The 23,114-nt window shown below is 38.1% G+C and overlaps 1 protein-coding gene across 1 annotated transcript in view; it reads right to left on the bottom strand.

Moving 5' to 3' along the window:
- Window positions 1-764: 764 nt before the first annotated feature.
- The window catches only part of TM9SF2 (transmembrane 9 superfamily member 2), a 72,987-nt gene continuing 50,637 nt past the window's right edge, over window positions 765-23,114 (bottom strand). Inside the window, exons 10-17 of the mRNA XM_015121380.3 lie at window positions 20,890-21,022; window positions 17,839-17,958; window positions 15,726-15,783; window positions 12,664-12,823; window positions 10,511-10,662; window positions 9,320-9,431; window positions 5,417-5,588; window positions 765-1,465 (exon numbers count right to left, since the gene is read on the bottom strand). Coding sequence (XP_014976866.3) covers window positions 1,398-1,465; window positions 5,417-5,588; window positions 9,320-9,431; window positions 10,511-10,662; window positions 12,664-12,823; window positions 15,726-15,783; window positions 17,839-17,958; window positions 20,890-21,022 — 975 coding nt within the window. The 3' untranslated portion in view covers window positions 765-1,397. The remainder of the gene's footprint in view (window positions 1,466-5,416; window positions 5,589-9,319; window positions 9,432-10,510; window positions 10,663-12,663; window positions 12,824-15,725; window positions 15,784-17,838; window positions 17,959-20,889; window positions 21,023-23,114) is intronic.

The raw sequence follows: 23,114 nt of genomic DNA, 5'->3' as shown, positions 1-23,114 counted from the left end.
AGAATCGCTTGCACCCGGGAGGCAGAGGTTGTGGTGGGCTGAGATCACGCCATTGCACTCCAGCTTGGGCAACAAGAACGAAACTCTGTCTCAAAAAAAAAAAAAAAAATTGTTCAGTAAGAACCCAGCAACATCATGTAAGTGACAGCTGGTAATTTCAGTTGTAAGTTTAACGACAGTATCTGATTTGCTCTCTTAAGCAGCAAGCAGAGACCCTAAAATACAAATGAATATGCTCACGGATACAAGCAGACTGATATTTCTGAATCACCCCACATGCCTATATTCTACATAAATGGATTTCAATTAGTGAGATGAATGTGAAAGACAGTGCATTTCTTAACTCTTAGAAGTAAAACTGTTTGTGAAATTAAATTAAAACAATGAAATCCTAAAGATGAAGACTTGCTAGTCACTGCTAATGTACAGGTAATAAAACCTGACTTAAAATACTATATTTTGAAAAACAAGTCAAAACTAGAAGCTCCTTGATGACAATGCAGTAAGGCCCACCTTAAGTACTTGTGGATAATCCATCTGTCTAGATACGCAGGACTTCAGCCTCCTCTACTGCCCCACAGCGAACATTTTAGACAATGCCTTAAACACTGAAATTCCATTCAGATCCAAACTCAGAAAGTGTTACATTAACAAAATCCAGTAAAACCTGATAACATAGTATAAATCATTTCAAAACACCCTTGGTAAATAGATCTGTATTTACAGAACCTCCTTGAACATATAATAGGTAATGATGCAATGAAGACATTTTTATAATATTTATTAAGATAACAAATTTATAAATTGAAAGACTCAGAGGCACATAGTTTAAAAGGCCAATACCATGGGAATAATGAAGTCAACACAGAAAGGTAAGAAGATATGAACAGTTACAACCAATACAAGATTTTCTTTAAAAGCCACACTCCCCTGGTGAACACATCACAGGAATCATCCTTCAAAATTACCATGATAAAAAGTCATTTCCTTCAAAGAAAAATAATTCTTTCCACCTACCGAGCCTAGAAAATCCTATTTACAATCCTGTGTCCTGCCTTTCATCAGTATTATTTAACATGGCCTCCTCTATTCTGCCATTAGAAGTATGGAAAATTTTATAGCTACTGTATTTACAAATGCACATAATATTTAAATTTGCTCTTCATTGAGAACAACCGAATATATACTTAATCAAATCACAATACAAATGCTTTATAGTGTTGAAGACACATCTCATGGGGGAAAGGTATGTGGGAAGAGGTGTATTTAGAATTACGGTGTTTCTGAAGGATTACTAGGCCAATAATTCTGATAAAACTCAAGGTAGTCACAAAAACAGGTCTTTGTTGATGAAGAGTTTAATTTATTTCTGTTTTAACTGGACACACTGGACTTCTTCAGTCAACCTTCACCACACTGTATATTTTGGTAACAAACCAAAAGCATGCAAAGAAGCCAATTGTTCCTATAAGAGAAAAAATAAAAATAAACCCTTTTTCAAAGGAAGTGTCATACTTTACACAAAAATACAGACTTACAATGACTGGTTCCTTAAAAAAGTCCCAAAACTATAAACTATTACCCGCCAGGAATATATTAAAGATCTATGAGCACGTCTGAAAAATATACGACCACATCAAGTTTCTTACAAAAACTGATAGAATTTTTTTCTACTCTAAGATTACCTAAGCTTTCTACAATACACATTATTTTCCTTACTACATAGAAAAGACTGAAGGATGTCAACTGTCCTTTCCTATTTAAGAATATTTTATAACAAAATGGAAAATGCTACTAGAATTTTTTAAGGTATGAGATGAATACATTAAAACAGGTTCAAATAATGATTAAATGGGGATATTTTCTAAGTACAGTTATTGGAAGTTATCAGTCTTCAAAGAATTATAATAAAGTAACTCAGTAAGTTTTTACATAATGTTAAAAGTGACATGATTAGGATAATAACAGAAATGCATCCTAGCTGAAAATGAGAGACAGCATGGCAGCAGAGAACACAGCAGCTCTGTCATGAACTGTGTGTATCATCCTTGGGCAAGTCCACTGACATCTCCAAGCCCATTTACCATATTAACTAGAGAGAAATTTGTCTGTCCTCATTGCCTCCATAGACTGTTATATAGAGTAAATGAGATAATTCATGAAAACAATGTATGGCTTGATTTTCAGGTATCAGTCGAGAGTCCAAAGAATTTGAACGCTAGATGGGGACACAAGGTTTGTTTTTTTTTTTTTTTTTTAGTTAAGCAAAATTAGCTAATGTTTATTTTCACATATGAAAAAAACTCTACAGTCAAATCACGTAGAGTTAGAACAGAAAATATGGTTTTATGATATAAAATACATTAATAATATTTATCATGAATAGCTAGGAGGATAGTCATAATTATCTCAGTACTGGGAAGACAGTTGATGATGAAGTATTCATTCCTGATAAAAACTCTTTTTTTTTTTTTTTTTGCTGTCTCAAGAACTTTATTAACAGATCATTAAGTGTTTTTTTTTTTTTTCATTTTTTAAATTATACTTTTAAGTTCTAGGGTACATGTGCACAACGTGCAGGTTTGTTACATATGTATACACGTGCCATGTTGGTGTGCTGCACCCATTAACTCGTCATTTACATTAGGTATATCTCCTAATGCTATCCCTCCCCCTCCCCCCACACAACAGGCCCCGGTGTGTGATGTTCCCCATCCTGGGGACACTCTGTCAATGAGACAAAAATGAGGTTCAAAGGGGTTAAGTGACTGTCTCACGGTCACATGGATGGTATTTGTGGCCAGAATTCAAATGCGTTTTTTCTGACTTCAAGCATAGTACTCCTTCCACATGCACACATAAGGGGCTATAAATAGTCCTTGTATAAATTTCACACTTAAAGTCTCAATGGTTTTCACCATTGTTTTAAATGCAGTACTCAGAGACAATATTAAAGGAGATTTTCTAAATCAAGAGACTATACATGGGACATTACCGTGGGAAATTACAAACATCATTATATCCATCCTTCTGACATTGTATTATGTACTGAGGCCCTACTTTGTGCAAGGCACTGATGTGTGTTTTGGAGGACATACAAATATACCTTTTGCATACTCCAAAGGGTTATTATTCAGGCTAGGATTGGGGTTAATTTCAGAAAAGCAATAATGAAAACATCAATATATTTATATAACCTTGTACTTACTTGCATAAATTTCAAGATGACAAACAATATTTTAAGATGAGAAAAACATTTAATCACTATCCAGGCAATTCTAAGAAACTGAAGTTTAGTTACTTAATTTTGTTCTTTTTTTTTTGAGACGGAGTCTTGCTCTGTCACCCAGGCTGGAGTGCAGTGGCACGATCTCGCCTCACTGCAAGCTCCGCCTCCCAGGTTCACGCCATTCTCCTGCCTCAGCCTCCCGAGTAGCTGGGACTACAGGCGCCCGCCACTGCGCCCAGCTAAATTTTTGTATTTTTAGTAGAGACGGGGTTTCACCGTGTTCGCCAGGATGGTCTCGATCTCCTGACCTCGTGATCCACCGTCTTGGCCTCCCAAAGTGCTGGGATTACAGGTGTGAGCCACCGCGCCCAGCCAATTTTGTTCTTAATATGGAATATATGTACATACTAAAAGTGGCTTCTTTCCTTTTGTGACAGAATAATTACTTCTGTTTTGTAAAATGGATTGACTTAAATACAGTAAAATGGCATTGCTCTGGAGTTCTGAAGCAAATACAGACCATACCCTATTTTAGAGAAAGGTAAGGCATTTAAAGGGCTCACTACTCCCTTATCCAGAACCCTTCCACCTGTTCACTAAAGGAAAAATAAAATTGAAGAAAGTGAAACACACTATAAGTCACTGGTTTAACTGGTTGGTTCAATTGGGATGTGGCTCCATAATTCAGATTACAAAACTCAACTCTGAATGAATGAAAATGTAACACTTTAAAAATCAAACTCAGCCAGGTGCAGTGCCTCACGCCTATAATCCAAGCACTTTGGGAGGCCAAGGTGGGCAGATCATCTGAGGTCAGGGGTTCGAGACCAGCCTGGCCAACATGGTGAAACTCTATCTCTACTAAAAATACAAAAATTAGCCAGGTGTCGTGGTCACGCACCTCTAATCCCAGCTACACGGGAGACTGAGGCAGGAGAATCACTCGAACCTGGGAGGCAGAGGTTGCAGTGAGCCGAGACCACACCACTGCACTCCAGCCTGGGTGACAAGAGCGAGACTCCACTTCAAAAAAAAAATCAACATCAATAAAATTTAGGTGATGGTTAAGCTATCATTTTCTGTATGATATGCCTGGAAAAACAACAGATTTTCATAGTGATCATTAGTTTTTGTGTGTAGGCTAGGAATAAATTATTCCCTATATGCATTTATGGACACACAGGGCACAAAAATAGTTATTCCTTGTTTCACTGGCTACTGCTGTTTTATAGATGATTTATTAAAATTTACAGCTCTGGACCTAAATCTATCACGTAGCACCAAGACACGCATCCCACCATGTCTGATCAATGACCTGGAATACAGAATCGATGTAAGTGCCTTAAACCTGAGACAGCAGCACAGACGCTTCAAAATCCGACTCCAGGCTCTGACATGCCAACAGATGAGTGAAAAGCAGAACAGGTTTAATTGGGGAAAAAAAAGAAATTTTTTTGTTTTCTTTTTGGCTCCTGTATTTTCTTCCATAACATGCATGATGAGCTAAAATTTCAGATGCACACTTCGTGCAGTATTACTTGTGACAAAGAAAGGTGCTATAATTCTTTTTTTAAGTTCAGTCACTCACGCCACAAATGTTTACCAAGTACCCTGGGCTCTGAGATACAGAAAACCTTTATCTAGTTAAGATACAGAAGATATATACACATACAAAATTAATACCAATATAATACACACTATATCCTATGCAGTACTTGAATTTTAAAGTGGAGATAAAATCTTCTAGATTAAGGAATGTCCCATTATCTTTCCTTGATATCCCCGACCTACTCTCAGTCTCATCTTGACTTCACCTCCTCAGTTTCTACTTAGTCTTAAACTTAAGTCACTATAGCTTCTACCCCATTTCTGAAGTGGAAAAAAAAAAAAAGTGTGTGTGTACCTTTAAGAGGTTAACAGAGGAAAACTATGAGCTGTACTGGCCCACGTGTCCCTGAACCCTTACCACAACTATGACCCTGTTTAGCCGCCTTCTCCCGGCTTCTGTTTCATCATCTTTATGCAACTCACAGGTGGGCAGACCAAACTATGCCTAGTTGAGAGGAGGACTAAATACAGGAGCACTAACAGAATAAGCCTTCATGGGTTTTAAAAAAGATAAACATTTATAAATTATTTGTCTAAAAACTTACAAAATAAAAATAATCACTTAAATTCTAATTTTACCTGTAAAAAGAAAGAAGATCAAAACCATTATCATGGTATAACCAAAGTACAGAATTGTGCTTGCTGTTCCTGTGATCTGTAGTTTTGAAAAGAAGTAATGTACTGCATATATTAAGAAATAAACTGCAGTAAAGCCGCTGGTAAGGAATGAACGCCATTGCCAATGATAATCCTAGGTAGTAAAGAAAAAAGAACAAGAATTACATTCCAATTAATAGATAAGATGTAGTTAACTAAGGTTCAAAGCAAGCATAATAAATGAGACAGCCCCCAATCTAATTTCTGCTATCAGTTGTCCAGGCTCTTTCTCCTACTGAACTTCACCCATTCCTCTCTCCTCACTAAAGGTGCTAAGAAGTGCCCATTGTCTTTGGTGCGGCTGCTTAAAAACTGGCTAAAAATGTTTGGAAGCAGCTTAAACTGTTTATGAATAATAAAGCATTAGGTTGTATTTCAAAATTTATTCTTCCCAAAGAAAACCAATGTACAAATAGCTTACAACTTACTTACAGGGTTTGACATTAATATTATTATATTAAAGTCTGGTCAACTCTGTATTAAGAAGAAGATTATTCTATTCAGGCCTGGTTGGAATCCAATTTCACTTATTACTAACATAATTTAAACAAGGCAGATGATTAAAATAGCTCTTCTTGCTTTTAAGTGGCTTATAGCTTAATAGAAGATCTTTTAAAAGAGAACACTTCACTATCTCTCTTGCCCTTTGGAATATGTGAAAAATAAATACATTCAAAAAGCAAACTAAGATTAGAAAATCCTAAAAATACACACATGCACACGCGCACACACACAAAATGCAACAGCTAATCAATAAATGCAACAGGTAATCAACAAATGCAGCAAAATTGCAGGGTAAAAGATCAACATACAAAAGTTGGTTGTGTTTTTACACACCAGCAATGAGTAATCTGAGAAGGAAATTAAAAAACCCAATTCCATTTAAAATAGCACCCAAAAGAATAAAATACCTAGGAATAAATTCAACCAAGGAAGTGGAAGACTTGCACAATGAAAACTCTAAAATTCTGCTGAAAGAAATGACAGAAGACCTAGGCAAATGGAAAGACATCCCGTGTTTATGTACTGTTAGACTAAACATTGTTAAGACAGCAATACTCTTCAAAATGATCTACAGATCCAATGTAATACCTGTCACAATTCCAATAATCCAACGATTCAATTTCTGCAGATATGGAAAAGTTAATCCTCAAATTCAAATGGAATTGCAAGGGGCTCCAAATAGTCAAAACAATCTTAAAAAAGAACAAAGCTGGAGGACTCAGCCTTTTTTATTTCAAAACTTACTACAAAGCCATGGTAATCAAAGTAGTGTGGTACAGGCCTAAGGAAAGCATATAGATCACTGGAATAGCATTGAGAGTCCAGAAATAAACCCATACATCTATGGTCAATTGATTTTTGACAAGGTTGCCAAGACCATTAAATAAGGAAAGAACAGCCTGTTCAACAAATGGTGCTGGATAACTGGATATCCATATGTCAAATAATGTAGCTGGACACTACATCACACAAAATACAAAAGCTAACTCAAAATGGATCAATAACTTAAACACATGAGGTAAAGCTATAAATCTCAGAAGAAAATATGGGGGTAAATCTTCATAACCTCGAATTTGGCAATAATTCTTTTTTTTTTTGGTGGGGAGAGGGGGACAGGGTCTCACTCTGCCACCCCGGTTCTGGAGTGCAGTGGTGCAATCATGGCTCACTGAAGCCTAGACCTCCTGGGCTCAAGTGATCTGTCCACCTCAGCCTCCCAAGTAAGCCACCACACCCAGCTAATTTTGTTATTTTTTATAGAGACAAGATCTCACTATGTTGCCCAGACTGGTCTCAAACTCCTGGGCTCAAGCGATCCTCCCGCCTCAGCCTTCCAAAGTGTTGGGATTACAGATAGGCGTGAACCACCATACTCAGCCCTAGTTTGACAATCATTCTTAGATATGACACCAAAAGCATAAGCAACAGAAGAAAAAAAATAGATAAATCTGACTTCATCAAAATTTAAAACTTCTGTGCAAAGGACATTATCAAGAAAGTGAAAAGGATAACCTATAGAACCAGAACTGCAAATAACAAAGTAGATAGTAGATCTAACAAAGATCTACTATCCAGAATAAATAAATAAACTGTTACAACTCAACAAAAAGACAAATTTAAAAATAGGCAAAGGACTTGAATGGCTATTTCTCCAAAGAAGAAATACAAATGGCTAACAAACACAAGTACAAATGCTCATCATTAGTCACTGCAGAAATGCAAATCAAAACCAGAATGAGACACCGCTTCACACCCACGAGGACAGCTACAATTTTTTCAAAAATGGAAGGTAAGTGTTGGCAAAGATGTGGAGAATTAGAACCTTTGTACATTGCTGGTGGGAATGTAAAATGGCACAACCACTGTGGAAAAGTTTGGTAGTTCCTTAAAAAATTGAACAGAACTACCACATGACCCAGTGATTCCACTCCTAGATATATACCTCAAAACCAAAAACAGGTACGCAAATGAACACTTGTACATGAATGTTCACAGCAGCACTATTCACAACAGCCAAAAAGTAGAAACAATACAAATGCCCATCAATGGACAAATGGATAAACAAATTTATCATTCTGCCATAAAAAGGAATGAAGTGGCCGGGTGCGGTGGTTCACACCTGCAATCCCAGCACTTTGGGAGGCCGAGGCGGTGGATCACAAGGTCAGGAGATCCAGACCATCCTGGTTAACATGGTGAAACCCCGTCTCTACTAAAAATACAAAAAAATTAGCTGGGAGTAGTGGCGGGTGCCTATAGTCCCAGCTACTCGGGAGGGTGAGGCAGGAAAATGGCGTGAACCCGGGAGGCAGAGCTTGCAGTGAACCGAGATCATGCCACTGCACTCCAGCCTGGGCGACAGAGCGAGACTCCGTCTCAAAAAAAACAAAAAAAGAAAGGAATGAAGTACTACTATACATACCACAATATGATGAACCCTGAAAACATGCTAAGTCAAAGAAGCCACACACAAAAGGTCACATATTATATGATTCAATTTATAAGAAATGTCTGAACAGGCAAAACAGACAGAAAGCAGACTGTTGGTTGCTAAGGCCTAGGGGAAGCGAGGAATGAGGAGTAACTGCTTAGCAAGTATAGGGCTTTAATTAGGGGTGATAAAAATATTTTGGAACTAAACAGAGGTGGTGGTAGCACAACACTGTAAATGTTGTAAGTGCCATTAAACTGTCCACTTCAAAATGGTTCATTTTCTGTTATGTAAATTTAACCTCAATTTTTTGAATAATATACCAAGTTTAATAAAGTTAGATTTTTCTCCAATATAGACAATACATATTAAATAATAGATTTAACACAACCTAAATCTTTAAAATTCAATTCTACTATTACATAAGGATACTATCATTTTGGTGCTGCCATGAAGAGAACTTATTACAATGTGATTATAGAAACTTTTTAATGAATTTTCTTACTAGTTTACTTCTATTAAATGTTCAGTCTAAATTTGTTTTTAATATATTATTTTATATTCTTTTATCTCAGGCATGATATATATATTTATATCACAAGAGTATTAATTTTTAAGTTGGTTAAAAAACAACAGTGAAAAGTTAGCACAACTTACTATTTCTGGAAAATTAACATGTTAAAGTCTCTAATAGTAATCTCTAACTAAATACACTGAACCGGGATATCTTAATCCTAAAGAAGGTTGCATTTGATTTAGGAATATAGGTCAATGTCTATCATAATAAACATACATCTACAGAAATTATTTTAATAATATACAAATTGCAATATGCCAAAGTTATAAATACTGTCTACAAATTAACATAAGTGAATACTGCTAATACATACCTCTGCACATAGGTGGAAATAGCAAAGAAGTATAGTTGCTTCAGAACAGGTAATAACCAAAATGATAAACACCAGAAATAGGAAGCCAAACATGTAATACATCTGGTGTGACCTGTAATCAAACACGTCAAGATGAAACTATACATATTTTCAATTTGACACCACACATAACACAATCTTTTCATTCTTCTTGAACTGAAAAGGTTTGCTTTTTCTCTCAACTAACCGAACAAGACGAATTATCACAGGTTGGGATAGTGATGGGGTGGGGAAGGGGAGGAGTAGGAAGGATATGTCAGTGTCACTGGACTTTACCTTCCTGCTCAGGGAGGCCTGAAACTTCTACTTGTTCACATATGGCTAGTCTACTCATCTCCTGGTGAGCCAGACATATTTGATAAACACTGACTGAAAAGACAGAGCCAACTAAGAATAGGTAACCGTTTCTTATCACATATAATAAAACCAGTTGAATTTGGAAAATATAACAATTGAGAAGGAAAGATATGTTCCAATCACCAAAAAGCTCAAATTTAGTTCTAATTTTCTGTAACCTCCAACCTTGGTACTTTCTGTAACATATGTCAGTGTGATCCACTAACAATCATGATATAACACTATATATATACACACACACGGAATGGCTCAAAATGACTATTATGAGTTTTTACATGTGAACAAGGAATCGGAGAATGAAGGCATCTGAGAATTGGAAAGGACCCTGCAGGTCATCTAGACCAATCCCTTCATCAATCCCCTCCAACAAGTGCTCAGAGGATCTTCTCCGGAGCAGTGCAGGTTAGTTAGGAACACAGGTTTGGAGAAACTTCGGTGAATTCTCTGTCACAGGGTTGCTGTGTAACAAGGCAAATTACTCAACTTACAAAGCCTCATTTACATCTCTGTAAAATGGGGATAACACTCACCTCACAGAGTTCTGAGAATGAAGTAATAAGAATTAAGGAAAAGGAAGAATTAACAAGCCTTCAATTCATATTATACTAACTGTTATCACTACTGTTCTTCTTCCCACATAGAAAATATAAAAATAAGCTTTTGGCTTTTAAGATTTCTGGTTACTGAAGAACTGTCTACATTTATAGGATACAAATAGTAACCCATAAAAACAAACGAAAAGCAAATATTACATATAACGGTAATAAGAATGAGAAGACTTTGTCCTTAGCTTACCAAATACTATTCAGAATGAAGAAAAGCTGTATAAAGATGCAGCCAAAGGGCAAAATCCCTCCCATGACAATACCAGGCAAGGGCTTTGTGTAGAACGACTGTTCAGGAATCTGACGTGGAATCTGATTGGTTCGAACTGGGTGTTCAATGGCCTTCAGTAAAGAAAGGAAGAATTCATAATTATGTATCTGTCTTAAACATTCTTCTCTGCACAAGATTATTTGCCGGCTTTTTTCCAGCTTCCATGCTGTCACTAATGGCAATAAAGTCTACTTAAGACATCAAATTGAAATTTGTCTTTAGAAGCCATCAACCAGGTACCATCAGGTACAGTACTCGGTCTGTCTACTGGAACAAGTTAATACTGTCTCCAGCAGTGATCCACTGACTAACGGCTTCAGACACAGGAAGAAGTACACAGGAGATAAGAGAATACTTGGAAAATAATAGTTAATAAAAAGGTAGAGTTAGGCTTTTCATTTTCATTACCTATGTACTGTAAGAAATCAGCTGGTTCTGCAATTTTGGTCAATGTATTTTTATTTGGAGGTGGGCAATGTCATCTTTATTAAAATTGCTCAATTTTACTAAGACTTAAGAACATGAAGACAACAACGAATGGCTGTATGAACCTTTACGACCATAAGGAGTTGGTGATGTTCTCAACTATTCTCCCTTTCATGACACTACATGGTGGTATGAAAATCACTGGAACCTGAAGTACACAAGCAGCCACGTGAGAGGGGAAAAGAGTACAGATGTAGAAATTCATTTTCTTGTAAAAAAGTTCAAAAATATCCTTCTATAGTTTTTGTGATGATAAATCAAAATTTAAAACTTGGTATTTTCATTCAGACCATACTTCTGCAGACTAGATTGTTATTTTACATGTAGATACATGAGTATACAGGCAGAGAATCATGTATATCATTCTCCAATACTTACATTTTAAACTTTTATTTATTTCCCACGCTGATATTAAACAGAAATATTATAAACTTCAAACCAGCAAAGTTTTGGAATTTCAAGTAATTATTTAATCAATGTAATTAAAAAATTCAAACCCTGTCAGTTCACTACTTCTGAGGTATAAAGTCATAAATTAAACAAAATGCCAAAGTTGTTTAAAAAAATCCTTCAGCAGCTAGGCATGAAAGTGCAGTGGAGGCTGTGGAACAAGCACCAGCTTCTGCCAGGGCCTTCCGGGTCCTGCTCACCAAGTGTACTAAACACACAGTCTTTCTTTTACCCTGTGGACTTGATATTTTCAGAGAAGGACAGGGATACCGAAGTGTGGTTAAAGAAGGATACTGGTAAGACGGAAGAATAATATTTCATTTTTTTCCCTTTTAGCCTGAGGGCAGAAGTGGGCAGCAAAGTGAGAGAAGGCCAACTGGAGGGTGAGAGAGAAACCAGAGGAACGACTGAAACCTGATTATGATCTTCCTTAAAATCCAATATTAGCAGGGAAGCAGATACAATTTATTTCAAGCAGATACCATTTATTTCAAAGCTACATATCAATCACAAACATTTGCTACTCTTACTCCGCAGCCACTTTTCTTATAGTGACTTCTTAACCCACCCTCTCTGCTTACTTAGTTAAGCTTTGTGCATTCTGGGATGCCAAGGGAAGTGGATCACCTGAGGTCAGGAGTTAGAGACCAGCCTGGCCAACATGGTGAAACCTTGTCTCTACTAAAAATACAAAAATTAGCTGGGTGTGGTAGCACATGCCTGTAATCCCAGCTACTCGGGAGGCTGAGGCAGGAAAATCACTTTAACCCAGGAGGTGGAGGTTGCAGTGAGCCGAGATGGTGCCACTGCACTCCAGCCTGGGTGACAGAATGAGACTCCATCTCTAAATAAATGAATGAATGAATGAATGAATGTTTTCATTAGTTTATATTAGCATTTCTTTCCCAATTAATCTATATTAGCTTCTATTTACTTAAAAAACTTTGAAACCTAAGTTTAGATCTGTAACCTCTCTACCACGCTCCTAAATAATACTACTATTTTTAAAATATTCTATGAAATCCAGATCCTAAAGGACAAGTTTACATCTTTACACACTTCTATGATATCTTTTGAGATGGCATATGCTAATTTCTGCAGCTAAAATTCACCTAAGTTAACACCTATATACTTACATTCTTCTTAAAACCAAAGTATGCACCAATAAACGTCAGAGGCACAGATATGCAGAACCAAAGGGCCAATATGGCAACCAATGTCCCAAAAGGAATAGCCGCTGAAGATCCTTCTCCCCAGAGGATCAGATTCATTATAAAGAAGTCAGCAAAGACAATCCTGAAAGACACAACAGGCTTTTGGGTAAAACCAGAGATAACAAAATGCAACAGTAGTATGCAATGAATATTACAACTTCTATGTCTCTAAAATATATATACAAAGAAAGTGGAATTGCTGCATCACAGGATGTGTGAATGTAAAACCTGACTGGAAACTACCCAATTGCTCTTCAGGTTGGGCTTGCCTGACTTAAACTCCTACTAGCAGCCCATGAAAGTCAGTTCTTTACATATTTTCATTACACTTGCAACTGTCAATTCTGTTGTTTTAATCTGGATTTCCTATTGAAAACTGCAGCAAGTGTCTGCTGTTTGCCGGCTTTTTTGGTTTTACCTTCTGTGACGGGCTGCTGACATGCACTGCTCGGTTTTCACTTGGCCTGCATGTCTTGCCAAGTCATGTATGTGAGTTATTTACATACTCTACTTACTAATTCCTTGTTAAATGTCTTGTTGTCACAGTCTGTGGCTTTTTCTGAACCCAAACATCTAAATGTGTGTAGTTAATCTCCATTAGGTCTTTCTTCTGAATACATTTTTAAAAATATGGTTGTAATCATACAATAATCACTGTACTTACCCCACACAGTTTTTAAGTGCAACCACTTTCCCCTTTATCCTTTGTGCACTCTGCTTAAGAGAAGAAAGCCTTCCCTAACCTGGGATCATGAAGCTGCTCTTCCATATTTTCACACAGTAGTTACGCCTGGTACATTTAGGTTTGACTCCACCTAGAACTGACGACTTTCTCCCTTCATGAAGAGAATCAGTTGTCCCAGCATCACTTATCTAACAGTTCCTCTGGCTCAGGGTGCCACATCTAGCAAGCTGCCATGGATACAGGGCCTACTTCTGTATTCTCCATCCCAGCAGCCACTGGACTCTCTAAACACCTTCACGGTGCTTGATCTTTTCATCAAGAAACATGGCAAAAATCCATCTCTTTCGAGTTAATAACCTTGTAGGCCTCTCATATGGATTATGCATACTTTGAGAGGATATTTTAGGCGCTGTATAGGTTTTCTGTGAATACAGCCCTCTTCCAGCACAACTACCACTACCATTAAAACATTTAACTGGCTAATGGTGATATTTAAGATCTTGGAATATTAGTTGATACCTAGCCATTCTGCCAAACTCTTTTTATTAATTCTACAAGTTTTACAGTTAAAACTTGTTGGTGTTCTTTGTATATAAATAATGTCATCTATAAATAATAAGATGAAATCTACCTTTTTGTTTCCCCCTTTACTAGGAACAGAACTTAAATAACAAGTCATGAAAGAGATTTACTGAGAATGTCCCTAATGCTTTATTATCAGTGATGTTGGTTCTGAATTAGAGATAAGATTCTTTTTAATACAAGGAAACATTTCTTTATTAAATTTTTTTAAAACCTGAAAACAATGCTCAATATTATCAAAGGCCATTTTACTGCATCTGTTGCAGTAATTATATGCAGGTGTTTATTTATGTAGAATTATATGACTAGATTTCCTGTTATTAAATGATCTTTCTATTCCTAGGTGAACACCAAGTCCTCCTGCCCCTGAATACTTGAGTTCTTAGCACGCTCTATTTACCTGCTGGTAAACACCTACTATTAAGAGTAGGATGAAGAATATCAATCAGAGAAGGGTTGATCAGAGACATAAAAGAAGAACCAGCACAGGAAAATTTTTATGAAGCCAAAAAAGGAAGGAGTTTCAAGGAGAAAGTATTCCAATGTTAGACAATACAGAGAAGCAGAGACAAAATGGTTTCTAGATTTGAAAATGGTAAACTTAAAAGTTTCAGTAAAATGATGGAGAAAAATATGAATGACGTGGATTTACACTGCAAATGTTTACTGAGAAAATGAGAAAAAAGGAGTATAGACTATTTTTTTCAAGGCATTTTGTTGAGAATAGAAAAGAAATGAGAAAGAAATAAGAGGAGAAGATGCTTATGATCCCTTTTTAGGGGAGACATGAGCATATCTGGAGGAATAAAAGAACCACATAAGCAGAACATATGAGAACGGGGCAATGGAAGATGAAAAGCAAGATTCGGAGATTCTGCAGGAAATCACAGTCTTGGTAAGGAGGGTTACCTTCGTGAGTTGACAGAGGGAAAGAAAACAAAGGACATGGCTTGAGAAAAGCATAGACATTTGAATAGAACCCATAACCGAGAAGACTGTGAATCTTCGGTGGGGGTGACAGAATATTTATCCCAAATGTGTATTAAAATGCTGCTGCCATCACGCTTGCATTTCTAGCCTGCAAATGGAACAGTTCTGGTTTCTAGACTTCATCATCTTTGGCTTTCTTTATTGCTGTAGCCTGTTCACATGTCAGTTCTCGCCCACCAGAAAAGTGCAGGCTTGGGAGGAAGTGGGTTCTGTTTCTAGGACCAGAACCACATCAGATAACTGAGAGGAGAAGCCGTTCCAGAGAGTGAAGGATTTTTGTTTTGTTTGGATTTGTGGAGGCTGTTTATTTTCTATTTTTGGCGTATATTCGTTTATTTAATGAAATAAACTCTAAAAAGCAGCAATGCTTTGGATAGAAACGGGAAAACATATGCTTGCCTGAACTATCTTCAGGTGCGGATTCCTTCCGTGACTGGGTCAAAAGCTTTAAATACAGCCCTACAGAACAACATGTCAGACTGACCACTAAAAACCAAGAAATAGAAAGACTTTGAAGAGAAGGAATTAAAACATTTCTCATGTCTAAAGGTACTTTCCCCAGATAAGACATGTGGTAATCATTTGGCAAATGTTTATAAAATATTTATTTTACCCCTTTTCAAAAATTAAATGTACTTTCTTAGGTACATGATTTAGAGACACAGAGGATTAAAGACTCTTAACATGTAACTATGTTAAGAAAGTAATTCTTGAAAAATTCACTTACCCAGGACAAAGAAATGATGTTAATAAAACATTTGTTTTCCACTTCTCACCTCCAAAGGCTATAGAAGAAAACAAGAGTGGTATAAATACAGATTTTTCTTTAAAGCAAACCAAATATCCATATTACAAGTCTGATATTTGCCAAACTGTCAGATAGCACTGAGTACTCATTCCTAGAAAACGGTACTACCAAATATGATGTGATATTCCCTTATTAAATCATCCAAATCCGAGATATACAGCATGGGATTCCCTAGGTAAGTCCTGCTCTAGAGAATCAGAGGCAAGTCATCAAGATCAGTTCTTCTTTCCCCCTCACAACCAAAAGAATTCTTAAATCCTGAGCCAGTACCAATCAACGGGCCTATGTACAAGAAGGGCACACGGGACTCTCACTTATCTCGCAGTCAGTTTCAGAATTTGTTATAAAACTAGGAACCGTCAAGCCTGATGTGCAACACATTTACATTTCCACAGCAGGCCGACTCTTCCTCTAGCACTGTGGTTTCTAGGAGGAACTGTGGTTCCTAGGAGATGCGTGTGTCAGGTGAGGCAACTAAGAAGAGTAGAAGGGTTATGACCATTTGACAGAACATGTTTGCTAATATATCTTTTACTCTCCTTTGCCTCTCTCCAATTTGTTTTTTCCAATTTAAAAAATTCAAAAACTGAAGTAGCTAGAGTGAAAAATGAAAGTATACCTCTGCTCCCAGTCTAAAAGTCAGAAATGAAACTGGCTGAGATCTCAGAACAGCTGTGAATTTTAAAAAAGTTTTAACATAGTTCATTGGCAAGTTTAAGTGCTACTTCCCCTAAAAGAAAATAATGAAATTTTATATACACATAAAATCATATATATATATCATGATTTGAATTCACAGTGTTTCTGATAAATAGACTGTTATGAAATGATTAATTCTGGGTTTACTACAATTCCAGTCAAAATTCAGGTAATACATGATCTGCAGCTGGGAGACCTGAAGGATGGGGAGGCATTAATGAGAGGAGCGTGGATGGGAGTGGGATGTGGGAAGGCAGGCAGCCTGGCCGAGGAACCCGCAGAAAGTCAGTGTGGCTGAAATGGTGAGAAAGGGGGAGAGTGGCATGAAGTAAGGCTGGTGTGGCAGGCAAAGGGCTGACTGTATTTTGTATGCATTAAAATCCATATGATGACCCTAATCCTATCTCCTTTAGTAAAGGGGAAGAAAGAACTTGATAAAATTCACAGAAATTAAAACACACTTAAAACACACATACATACAGGGCTTTACATATTCAAGAGAGAACTGTGTCTGACAAGGTCTAAGTTAATCTTCTACCTGGGGCTGAGACTACCCCACCCCACCTTCAGGTCGTCCATGTAACTCTACTGTGTTTCACCTCAAAAGTTTTCCATATTGCTAGACCGTGGAGAATCACTGTATATCCCAGACAAGACTGTGGCATTCCCGAGGAGGCCAGCTCTGGTCCCTGCCGACCCTGTCAGTTGCTTTCTAAGCCATCCAGTCCCATCTCAGCCTTACTCTTGGCCCTGACCCTTTTTTTTTCATTGAACTTTATTTTACTTCTAGAAAGCAAGAACACAAGAGTTTGTGACTAATGCAATTACAAAAGTAACTTTCCAGCTCTCCAAAATAGTGAGATCTTTGTTTACTTGAAACTGTTTATTTTTATTAAATATTAAATTGATACAATGTAAGTATGACTTCTCATATGTAAGAAAAGGTACACCTAGATATACTACTTGTTTTAGTGAAAAAAATCAGTGATACTCATTTGTATACTTTTCTCCTTTATTAGTCTATATGTGCGTTTATGAACACAACAAATCTAAGTTCAGCCCAACCTGTTAAGCCAAAGCTTAAGGAAAAAAAGAGGGAGGGGATAGTGGGTAAGTGGCACAATTTGCTTGTTTCACTAAACATTTTCAAACAAATAAATCTTGGGATAGTCACTCATGTCACAAAAGGAATCACCAAGCAGGCTCATTGTAACTAAGAACCCCTGTGAGGCACATTATTTTCAGAGCATCACCATCTGATACCCAGGTCAGACCCATAGCTGCGGCAGAGTCCCTTCCTGATCAGATGCCAGTCACGGTGGCTTTGACTTACACTTATAGAATCTGGCAGCAACATAGCCTGCAGGGGTGCCCAGCAGCACCCACAGGACCACAGCACACGTCATCAGCGCTCCTCGGTTGGCAGGTGACAAAAATCCCAGGCAAGCGAAAACTAAAACACAGATCACGAAAGGTTGTACATGTTATTACTGTTTCCTTTGCTGTGAAATGATAGAGAAACCCTGTCATTTTTCAAACAAGAAAAAAATACAACTTCATGAAAAACCATGTGCTCTCCTACCACGCAGCTCTACTCAACTTTAGTAATATTTGATGTACTGCACCAATCTGATCACAGATGAGGCGAACTTCACTTCGGAAGTTTCTTGTGGGAGCCCAGAAGACCTCATCCTTCCTGTGATCAGACTGGACGCTCAACAGTGCATTTGGCTCTTCTGAGATTCAAGCACAGCCTTTAAAATTAACATAAATGAAAATGTTTCCACTATGAAATATTCCCACTTTTCTTTCATTAAAAATATAGGGGTCCTCTGGGGGTAAAAAAAAAAAAAAAACCCAAAACCTTACAACATTCAAACATAAGAGACATACAGAACCTAATCAAAGAACAAAATGAGGGAGAAAGATTTCATAGGGCCATTAGCTTTTCACAAATTACTGCAGGACCTGGTCAGCAATGAGCGGAAACCCTGGCCCTACCTTATTCATGTGGTTAGCTTTGTTTGCTCTTCCCCATATAAGCCTTCCTACTAACGAGAATTAAAACGCTATATTATATTCATAGAAATTCCCAGCTTTAAGCTGGGGCTCAGAAGTTATAAGGTGCTCAGAATCCCAAGGCAAGTAGGATACTGCCAAGAAGAGTTTCAGGTGGCTTTCTAAACCCAGCAGCAAGAAAATCCCCATTGTTTCCCCCAAAACACACATGACCAAGCACCTATGTGAGCAAGCACGCACACACACCTCTGATGAGCACCAGAGTCATGATCAGCAGGAAACACATCAGGGTGGCTTTAGAAGATGTACCAGGATTTCAGTTAAGATGCAACCCCTTTCTCCTCCCCTACCTGAAAAATGGACTGCCCTTCAGCAGAAAGTTCCTATTTGAGGACTCAAGGAAAATGATTCCCATCGTATTCTATCCTAGATTCTCTGAAACTTTCCTTCCTTAAAAGTTCATTTTTCTAGCTGACCCCAATAAAGACCAGAGCGTCGCAGAAGGCAGCTCCTAATAAGATTTGAAAGCAGAAGTTGGCCGGGTGTGGTGGCTCACACCTGTAACCCCAGCACTTTGGGAGGCCGAGCCGGGTGGATCACGAGGTTGAGAGATGGAGACCATCCCGGTCAACATGGTGAAACCCTGTCTCTATTAAAAATACAAAAATCAGCAGGGTGGCGGCAGGTGCCTATAATCCCAGCTACTCAGAGGCTGAGGCAGGAGAATTGCTTGAACCAGGGAGGCGGAGATTGCAGTGAGCCAAGGTCGTGCCACTGCACTCCAGCCTGGTGACAGAGCGAGGTTCCGTCTCAAAAAAAAAAAAAAGAAAGAAAGAAAGAAAGCGGAAGTTTATCTTCAAGTATTCATTCTGCTCTAAGTCTAGTTTGGCTCTCTGTCATCCAGTGACTTCACCCTACCCTCTGTCCAAACCTTTTTTATGACACCTTTTCCTGACCTATCCTCTTTAGAATGATTTACTTCTTTTTAGTATGACATAGTTACAAATTCTAGCTCTACCTATCAAAGTTGTATCTCCTTAAGTTGTTAGATTAAAAAAAGAGATGTTCTAGTCAGTCTTCAAATTGAGCCTGAAGGTGTGAGTCAGTGGTTCCCAAACTTATTCAGTGCCAGACATTTGGAAATGATACTGCTCTTTGCAAAGCATTTATATAATTAATTTTATCATAAAAATTTGGAAAAACTTTACTAACAAAAACCACTATAGTATTATGTATTTAATATGTAATCAACATAAAAAATAAACGTTTACTAAAAAATTATTAAAGGTTTATGAATTCTCCCAGTATATTCATTTGTTGCTATTTATCAGTAGTAGGCATCAATAAAGTAAAATACATTAAAAAAGGTAAAATTTGGAAAATTCTATTCATAAACATTTTTTCTCTTCCAATTAAGAAAACCGGAAGACAGTGGAATTAAGTATACACACAGGTAGTTTCAGAACAACCCCTGGGGCTATCAATACCTCTAAGGAACACCTATTTAAAAAAAAAAAACAGAGGATTGTCCTAGTTGGCAAAAATTTAAATACAATTTCTGAAGTTGTTGAGGTAGCTCAAAAATACTCTTTTTATGGAGGAAGGAAGGTCTTTTCTACACACTCACTTTCTCTAGAGAAGGAGATCCTGCTTCCTAAATCCTCTCCAGGTGAGAAGGGTCTACACAGTGCTTCCCTCTCCATCCCCTCTTTCCCACCCTCCTCCCTCTGTAGAAGCCAAGAATATCCTGGAACCCTAACCAGACTGTGCCTGCCCACGATGGCTGGGTAAAAGAGACCCTAAATGGTCCTGGTTCTGGGCTGTTTAGACTCAGATGCTGATGGTCTTAAGGACCTGTTCATCTCCAGTCCAGTGCTTTCCTGACAAAGGTTTGGTCTAGGAAGAGCTGAAGGGAGAAACCAAGAGTCAGTCTTTGGGTGCAGCTAACCCTGCCCCAAGTCACTTAGATTTTGAGAACCTAAAGGACTCTCAGAAATAATCTGGCTTACCTACCCACTTAGAAAACCTGTGGGTTTTTTTTTTCTTTTTTCTTTTTTTTGAGATGGAGTCTTGCACTGTCGCCCAGGCTGGAGTGCAGTGGCGCAATCTCAGTTCACTGCAACCTCCACCTCCCAAGTTCAAGCGACTCTCCTGCCTCAGCCCCTCAAGTAGCTGGGATTACAGGCGCCTGCCACCATGCCCAGCTAATTTTTTTTGTATTTTTAGTAGAGACGGGGTTTCACTATATTGGCCAGGGTGGTCTTGAACTCCTGACCTTGTCATCCACCCGCCTTGGCCTCACAAAGTGCTGGGGTTACAGGCATGAACTACGCACCCGGCCAGAAAAACTTCAGTTAACACTTACATAGAGTCACAAAGGTCATAATTAAAATCTGTGTCCCAGATCCTAGAAAGACTGATAGCAGCATCCCTTTTCTTGGAGGACGGAATATATCACCATGAACAAGTTTCCAGCCAAATTCTTCCTGGGCATCTTCCTAAAAGGGGAATGAAATCAGTTCAATTGTCTTATGGTACCAACAAGATAACTATAGACAGTTTGTTCACTGTTGAATATGCTGTTACAGAAAAAAGGTTTTTTTAAACTTATTTTTAAAATGTTGGTATCTATTTCAATTTTGAAGAATACAGGTTGACTCATGGAGCTTAATATGGCTTTGTTGAACTTATATGTCAGTTTCTTGAATTTATGACATTAAGGTCTACAAATATACTTATTGAGAAACTTTACGAAGACAATGTGTTTGCTACCTAGTTCTACTCTAAGTCAAGCTTTGTGATCTGACTTGACGATTTTTAGTCACATTCTATCCTCTTCATCCTACTCTTAATAATCTCCACAATAAGAAAATGGCATTAGCTCTCATATTCTAGCTACTTTGCTAATACAGTAAGCATGGCTGTAAACATATTAATAAGTGTGTCACCAGCCCAAACTACAGCCCTGATCTACAGACACATACACAAGTACCTACTCAACAGCTTCACTTGGTTGTTTAATACACATCTTGAACAGAATTATCCACAACTGAACAGATTCTCGATTCTCTTTCCCCCATCTAAATCTGCTCTTCCTGTAGACTCCTTCAGTAGATAAAAACTACATCCTTCCAGCTGCTCAGTTCCCCAGACCCTGGAGTCATCCATGATTCTTCCCTTTTTTCCCTACCTTGCATACAACCTTTTAACAAATGCTATGGTTCTACCACCAAAATATATCCCTAGGATGCCACCACCCTCCTGGTTCAAGTCATCCCATCTTACCTGAATACTGAATATACGCTAAACCTGTCTGTTCCTGTGCTTGCCACCATTCAGTTGATCCTCAATACAGCAGCCAGAGGGACCATTCTGGTGGTTTGAACCAGAAACCTCGGGTCATTCACTGACTTTTCTTCAGCTTCTACACTCTCCACTGCCAGCCAGTCAATCAGCTCCACTCCACCTCCCAAACATCCTCCATATTTATCTGTCCACTCACCTCCTTCCTCCCTGCCACCGTCCTCCGTCTCTGGGAATTCTGTAACAGCCTCCTGACTGGTCTTTAAACCTCCAATTTTGCCCTGCACTGGATGATTCTCAACATAATATTCAAAGTAATTTTCTTAAAACACACATCTGGCCGCGTCACTGCAGTTTAAAATTATTCAACAGCTTCTCAATGACCTTCAAACTGTACAGCTTACAAGACCATTGGAATCTGGCCCTTGCTTGCTTGTTCAGCTTCCTCTGTCAACATTCCTCAAGGGTAATCGGCATCCCTCCTCGATTCCCCATTCAAACTACTATCTTTCCAAGCAGTAGACAATGCTTTTGCTAATATATTAAATTTACATTTTTTTAAGTAACTATAAATCAGCTGAAATTTGAAATGTGGAAAATTATACAGAGGCATTAATCCTGCTTTTAAAATGTCTAGGCCAGGTGCTGTGGCTCATGCCTAGATTATAATCCCAGCACTTTGGAAGGCCAGGGCAGGTGGATCATTTGAGGTCAGGAGTTCGAGACCAGCCTTCTAGCCAACATGACGAAACCCTGTCTCTATTAAAAATACAAAAACCAGCTGGGCGATAGTGGCGCGTGCCTGTAATCCCAGCTACTCAGAAGGCTGAGGCAGGAGAATCGCTTGAGCCTGGGAGACGGAGGTTGCAGTGAACCAAGATTGCACCACTGCACCCCAGTCTGGATGATAGAGTGAGACCCTGTCTCAAAAAAAAAGAAAATAAAATATAAATAAATAAATAAATAAAATGTCTAACTTTTAAGGCAAGAGTAAAAATCTAAATATTTTCCTCCCCTTGGTACAAAATACTTTCCTACACTTGGGAAGTAGACTCCACTTGGTCATTTACAAGGAATGTACATGCAGGCTCTAAGTGAATTAAAACTATATCTGGGATTGGCTTCAAAAAACCTGGTGGGCATAAGTGGAATTCCATAGATGGAAACAAGATTGAACCTGAGTTGATTAAGTGTTGGACTAGGGTGTGGGTACACTAATCTCCTTACTTTTGAGAATGTCTATTTAAAAAGTAGGGGAGGAAAAGTACATGCATCTCTTCTTTTAGG

This window comes from Macaca mulatta, chromosome 17 (genome assembly GCF_049350105.2).
Source record: "Macaca mulatta isolate MMU2019108-1 chromosome 17, T2T-MMU8v2.0, whole genome shotgun sequence".
NCBI lineage: Eukaryota > Metazoa > Chordata > Mammalia > Primates > Cercopithecidae > Macaca > Macaca mulatta.
The sequence above is the reverse complement of the archived record's forward strand: the minus strand, read 5'-3'. Positions and strand labels throughout refer to the sequence as shown.